This window comes from Apteryx mantelli, chromosome Z (assembly GCF_036417845.1).
Source record: "Apteryx mantelli isolate bAptMan1 chromosome Z, bAptMan1.hap1, whole genome shotgun sequence".
Taxonomy (NCBI): domain Eukaryota; kingdom Metazoa; phylum Chordata; class Aves; order Apterygiformes; family Apterygidae; genus Apteryx; species Apteryx mantelli.
Genome location: NC_090020.1, coordinates 77,522,115 through 77,528,910, shown reverse-complemented (window position 1 = coordinate 77,528,910; position 6,796 = coordinate 77,522,115). Strand labels below are relative to the sequence as shown.

Below are 6,796 nucleotides of genomic sequence, written 5' to 3'. Positions count from 1 at the left end.
GCACGTATCGCGGCACACAGGCGACCGGAGGCAGCTCCGGGTCCCCAGCGGACCGGACCGGGCCGGGCCGGGTGAGGGCAGCCGCCGCCCGGAGGAGGCTGCCGCGGCCTGCGGGGCCCCCGAGCCCGCCCGCCCCCTCCCTCCCGCCCCGCGCCGCCCCGCGCCGGCCCCGGCGCCACTCACCGGCTGCGGCGCCGCTGGAGCGGAGGGCGCCGGCCCCTCGCGCAGGCTGCGGCAGCGGCGCCTAGGCCGCGTCCCCATGGCAACGGCGCCTTTCCCGCTTCAAACGCTCGCGCCCGCAGCCAGCGAATGGGGCGAGGGAGAGGCGGGGAGGGGGCACGGCCACGTGGGGCGGAACCAATCGGAGGGCTCCGAGGAGGCAGAGGGGGGCGGGGGCGGGGAGAGAGCCGGGAATAGGAGGACGGAAGGAGGGGGTGGTGCAGCCCGCGGGTCGCTCTGCCCGCTGTGATTGGCCGAGGCTGCTGCCAGTCGGGCGCCGAGCACCGCCTACTGCCGGTCCCGGAAGTGAAGGTGAGGGTCGGGGGTTACAACGGTGGGTGGATGGGTGGGTTTGTCCGTGTTGGGGTCTCGTTATTCCGCGTCGCGGCGGCCTCGTGGCGCCGCTGGTGCCTCCCCGCGGTTCCGCTGGGGCCGGCCCGCGGGGCCTCGCTCCCTGGTGCTGGCGGGGGTGAGCGGCCCCGGGGGCCGGGCCGGGCCCTGCTGGCGGCGCTGCCTCCCCGCGTGTCCCGGGGCCGCGCCCGGCTTCGGGCTCCGCGGCTCCCGGTGCGGGAGGGAGGGAGGGAGGGGGTGCTGGTGCCCTGCGCTGTTTCGGCGTGGTCGCCCTGGGCTTTGGGGCTGGAGGGAGGCACGGTCCGTGCTCCGGTTCCCCGAGTGGGAAAATGGATCGTCACCGTGTCCCGTGGAACAGCCACGTGGAAAAAAAATAGTTTTATAAAAATGTTTTATTTATTTAAATGTGCAGCGCTATCAAAATACGAAGCTTGGCTCACAACTGGCAATTGCTATATTCTTTAAATAGTTTTCTGATCTCCATTGCTTTTTAATATATGCATACAGAGCCACTTGTCCTGCCTAGGTAGGTTATTAATTACAATACTTGTTGTTTAAGAGGTGCGCTCTTTACTGCTCACAAGCTAGAGCTTCATCTGCTTGCGTGCCAGGGATCTCTTAGTTTTGCGTTGCGGCCTCCCGTCTAGCCCGGGAAGCAGAGCGCCTGCCCCTCTGGCGTGAAGGAGCTCTCTGTGCAGCAGGAGCGCTGTGCTGGGCAGTCGTTTCTGTGTGCCAGTTCCCAGGGATGCCGAGGCGTTATCTTTGCACGGGGCCTTTGGATTTTTGCGGTGAAAGACTTTAGAGTCCTGATCACAGCCTTTTCTTCTGCTTTATCCTTTCCCATCCCTACAGCGTACTTGTTAATACATCAACTGCAAAGAAACGTTGTGCAAATTGTATTTCAAGCTTCTTGAGAACGCTTTTGCATCAGGGCTTTTATGAATGCTCTTGCTTTCTCTTAAGAGGAAAAGGCTCTATTTTTACCTTCTTAGGGTGGTTGTTAAGATGTAGTTTAATTATGCAATAATTGCAAGAGAATGGATGATTTTTAATCCATACTGAAAAACATTTTCTGGATAAATGTGGCTTGTCTGTTTGAGCTCCCCTGTTGTTCACGCTTGATCCTCTGCGCTCTTCCACAGTTTTTGTTGCAGTTAACAGAGGGGCATGGCTGTGAGAGCATGTGGCTTGATAATCTACAGGAGGCTGCAGTCAGCACCCCCTTCTAAGGTCACTGACAATATTGAATACCTCCTTCTTCAGACATCCTATGGGACCCATCACTGGACCCCACCCAAAGGTGATGTTTGTTCTGATAATATGCTTCAGTGTTGTTTGTGTTAGAGAGATTACAGACTGACCTTTGGCTGAACGCTGCTGTGGTCAGCTTCGTAGGGCAGTTTAATCAGTTAACTATAGCGGGTCTAGACTTTTTCAGCAGCAGAGTGGGGAGTTTTGTGGCCCAAATTCCTTACAAATAGTAGTTGTATAAACTATTGGGCATGACAGTTTGAGAGGGGGAGGTCACTCAGTCCTGCTCCTTCAGATGTCTGAAGTTTTTGGCAGCCATTCAGCAGCTAACCAGAAGTGGGTAGCTAGACAAGTTATTGCCTTCCCTCTCAGATTTGACCCTCTGGCAGATATCGCTGTTGTTGATGCAGGGGTGTTTGATCCACTTATGATTAGAATGGTCACGGCTTGAAGCGCAACATTAGAAGACAAACTGAAATCGGTGACCCTGTGAGATTTCTTCCTGCTTTTTGACTAGTTTTTACTTCTTGTTTTGTAAAATGGAGTGCCGTTAAAGCATGGCACATGGACAGTGTTTCAGCAGGAATTTGAAAATTGGCAAAAAAGCTAGTAATAGTATCAACTATGCTCTGCTATTAAAGGAAAGAACAAAGTTTTCCAAACCTCTCCCTCTGTCCTCTTCACCAAAAGGCTAAAGGAGTAGTTTGCAGGCTACTGGAAAGCCAAAAAAACCTTGGACTGGGACATGATTATTTGTTGTGAGAGGAGAGTTCCATATGGAAAGATTTACTGGGAATACTGTAGTTGTGGACAAGCCATCGCACTTGTGAGCAAAATGGCTCATAGACTTACATCTCAGGCAGTCACAATTGTATCTTTTAAGGTTTTTAGGTCAAAAATAATACAAAAGCCATAATCTGATGACGGATGTAATAGTTGCTTGATACATGTGTTGGGGTAGTAAATGAATGAGCCATTGCATTTCTATATTCGGTGTAGTATGAGTGGCCTTCAAAGGCAGCCCCAGCAAAAATATAATTTCTACGTGATGTAGACACGGTTTTTAGTGTGTCAGGAGCCAGAATGATAAGAAGTTATCACATCTGTGAGATCACACAGGAGATGAGTCCACTTATAGCTACAGCTCTTTGATACTTTAAAAGTCCCTTAAGCAGCTGCAACTCTTATAGGATTAAACTGTACCTGCTTGCATCCCCCTAAATGAATTTCATCAGCCTCATCTCAGCTCCTAAAACAGTGACCTTGCACTAATTGAGCCTGATGGGAAGGGGATGTAGGGTTCATTTTCTTCCTCAGCATATTGGAAGTTCATCAGTGCAAATTAGTGCTTTGAGGATCTGGAAGGTGCCGTGTGATGTGCTGTCAGCAGTTCTTTTCTCCCACGAAGTAGGGCATGTTGCACAAAGCTGGAAACTTACTGACCTTAGGCTTGTGGTTAGCAAGGGTGGGATGAAGTGCTTGCCTTTCCCTCTGCTAGTGGGCAGGAGGATGCGTTTGTATCCTTTGAGTTGGAGCAGAATCTCGGCCCTTCAGCTTTTTTGCTATCTCAGCTCATCAGATGCTTGATGACTATGGGTCATAGTTATCATTAAAAAGTGGTCATTTACTGTTCATGAATGTTCTGTGGGTGTTTCCTATCAATGCTGTAAAAGTAATCCAGCTGGGCAAGGCTGAGTGGATTCCGTTTCTCAACTGTTAGTAAAAATCCCATCTATGGAAATACTGACCTTGTTAAAAAGAAGGTGACAGCTTGACTTGCAGTATTGAGAATCAGGGAAAAATGTTTTTACTTAAAGCCTCAGTGTATTTGATCCCATATCTGAGGCATCAGTATGCAACATCAGATGCTGTTTTCTGTACAGCTGCCTTTTGGAATAGAGCTGTATTTTACATTTGAGATGATGTCACGTTGTTGAGGTCCTGATACACAGGCAAACAAGTGAGTGGGACCTGTTGGCAATGGAATATGGGGTTCCCATGTACCCCAGTTCTAGTACTAAAGGGTGGCTTTGGATACCTGGGACCTGAGGAAAGATTCATCTCTATGCTGAAATCGGGGTCATTTGCAGACACCTACATAGAAAACGGAGTTAAAACCAGGAAAAAGTGAAGCCTAACTTTTTTTTTTCTTCTTTTGAAACTTCCCAACTCCGTGTACGTTGCTTTTTTGAGATCTTTCCTGGCTTGTTCTATTTCTGTTTGTCTGAAGCTTTCATGAGAAAACCAAATCTGGCTTTTCTCAACAAAAGTATGAACAGCTGGGGATATGTTATATTTATCCATTGTTTGTAATGGCACCTCTCACTAAGTAATACAAGAGAAAAGGAGAGCCCTGAAGAATTACACAGCTGGTGGAAGGACTGGATTTTAGGCTTGCTGTATTTCAGAGGGGATTATGGGAGAAAAATGAAAGTACCAGTCTGCTATGTACCCCAACGCAGGAGAAAGTATTGGTGGTTTTGGTCTCTTTAATGTCATAATTTTGTATCCAAAGGTTTCTAAGATGGCTCAGAGCACATAACTGTTTGATCTACCATTGAAATACAGCCACGTCAGAGACAGTTCCTCCTTCCACTTACATGAGTGATTCAATTTGCCTCTCCAGTTGAAGTTATTCCCTCTCCATGATTAACTTCTTATTAGCTTAGGATGTGTTGAAATAAGGCAGGCATGTGGGAAGCCTAGTTTTGTTCTCTGACAACGTTCACTTTTTGGTTATAAAGCAGTGTTCAAACTGTTGCTCTAGGGCTCATGTCCTCTGGTGTGAATCCAGTGGTTGAAGGCTTTTTTATGAGATCTGCTTTTTAAATGGCATTTGTCTGTGTTGGGACTCATTGTTTCTGGGCTGTCGATGTAAGAGTTTTGCAGGACTGGGTCTTAAGCTTCTGTGGGAGGGAAGGGTTGAGAGAGGACTAGGACTTTTGTAGGTCAGCAGTATCCCCTTTAGCTGGCTAAAGAAAAGCATTCATGAGGCTCACAGTCCTTGGCCTGAAATGGGATCTCTAAGGTGGAGCATTATGGGTGCAGAGTACTCCAGAAAAGAAGAGGAGGACTGGGAAAATAAGTTTTCTACTGCTGACAGGCCACTGGTAATTTCAGATGATGCAGGATAAACAGAGATCCTAAAAGCCACAAGAGAGAGGAAATCAAGATGTAAAATTGCTTGAAATGCAATCTCTGTTCTTCAGTTTCAGTTTGGGGGACAGAGATGAGCGGGCACAGTAGTTAATACAAAACCAATATTTCCTCATTGCCAACTGAAAGAAAAAAAAAAATGCTTCCGACGTGGAGACTTATTTTTTCACCTTCTTGGCAGGCCATGTGGATCCAGGAGAGGATGACCTTCAGACAGCCTTGCGGGAAACGCAGGAAGAGGCTGGCCTCCAGGCCACTCAGCTCACCCTCATAGAGGGGTATAAGAAAGAACTGCACTACCCTGTCAATGGCAAACCCAAGACCGTCGTTTACTGGCTGGCAGAAATGAAGGACTACAACACAGAAATCAAGCTTTCAGAGGAGCATCAGGCTTTCCAGTGGCTGAAGCTGGAGGATGCCTGCAAATTTGCAGAATATGAGGACATGCAAGCAACGCTGAAAGATGTGCATCAGTTTCTTTGCTCCAGAAAATAAATGCTTTGTGAAGGATAAGGGAAATTTTAAAAGAAACACGGCCTGACTTTTTTTTTTTTTAACAAATAGAATTGGATGGCTGCAGAAATGTAGATTCCTTTTTTTTTTTTTTTTTTTTTTTTAATCTATACAAATTCAGTGAAAATACTTGGAGCTTTCAGAGAACTTGTGCTTTTGTGTCCCCTAGCTTCTTCTAGCTCATGCGGAAAAGCGTGATCTAATTCAACGTTAAGCCAGAGATGTCTGATTTGAAACCACAGCTAACAAAGACTTCTTGTGTCCTTTATTTTTTTCAAAGTGCTGAGCAACGATGGGTCTCTTTTGAAAATCAAACACTTGACATCTCCTGAGCTGCTGCTGTTAGATCTACAGAGTTGTGAAAATGAGCATATGGAGATAATTAATAACAAAATGTTTACTGCAAAAGTTGCACGTTGCATTTCAAATAGGGCAGCAGTAGTTCTGTTCCCAGTTCCTCCACTGATTTGCTGTGATAACTTGTCCTGTCATTTCAGGTCTTGTTTGTTTGTATCATGAATGTATGTACATCACTAATCTACTGTTATAAAAGCAGTTTCCATCCAAAGAAACTCAGTAAACAGTTGACATACAGTATTTAAAAGGTAAATTTGAAGTTATCTTCTTTCTTTGCTTTTTATTTTTGCCTCTTTGCTCTCTAACAGTAATGTTGGCCATACATTATTCTGTCAGGAGAGTGAACTCTCTTGCTGCCTAGAGCCCAGCTTCTGCACAGAATACGTAAGCTAACGTGCAATCTTGCATCAGTTTGATAGTATCAGGGTTTCAGTGGCTGCAGGCTGTACCCGCATGTGAGCAGCATGGTCATGTGCAGCGCTGTAGATGATCACGCTGGATGATTACAGCAGCCCGTGATGGTACCAGTGAGCTCGCCTGCATCTGATCCCCTCTGAATATCTTAATTTCCTTGATATCAGATGTTATTACATTTTTGGATGAGCAATCAGGTTTTTTGAGTTTGGGGAAATTTTCTGGGGAAAAGAAGTGTCCCCTCTCCCCCCGGTCTCCATGAGCCATTGCTGCCTAGGCACTTGGACCTTTCAAGGGAACTAAATATATGAGAAAGTGGGTTCCCCGTCTGTCTTCCTCCTTACTGCTGGAGTGAAGAGACAGGGTCATCAGCATCACACCAGCTCTGGAAAAGAACCCAGGGCAGCGGGATGCCAGAGATGCAGCAGAACTGGGCTGAGAAATGTAGGTTGCAGTTCAGCATTGTGTAACTCTCTGGATGTGCAGCACCGATCGTTTGATGCAGCATGTGGTGTTAATGTCAGTGCCGCTGTGG

The 6,796-nt window shown here is 47.3% G+C and overlaps 1 protein-coding gene across 2 annotated transcripts; it reads left to right on the top strand.

Moving 5' to 3' along the window:
* The first annotated feature begins 479 nt into the window (after window positions 1-479).
* NUDT2 (nudix hydrolase 2) lies at window positions 480-6,110 on the top strand. 2 transcript variants are annotated; one of them, XM_067316208.1, is made up of 3 exons: window positions 480-531; window positions 1,713-1,870; window positions 5,159-6,110. In XM_067316208.1, the coding sequence occupies exons 2-3, from the start codon at window positions 1,738-1,740 to the stop codon at window positions 5,470-5,472; spliced, it is 447 nt and encodes a 148-aa protein (XP_067172309.1). In that variant the 5' UTR covers window positions 480-531; window positions 1,713-1,737; the 3' UTR covers window positions 5,473-6,110. The 2 variants fall into 2 exon arrangements, with proteins under 2 accessions (XP_067172309.1, XP_013809248.1); XM_013953794.2 differs by lacking the exon at window positions 480-531 and adding an exon at window positions 968-1,096.
* The last annotated feature ends 686 nt before the right edge of the window (window positions 6,111-6,796 follow it).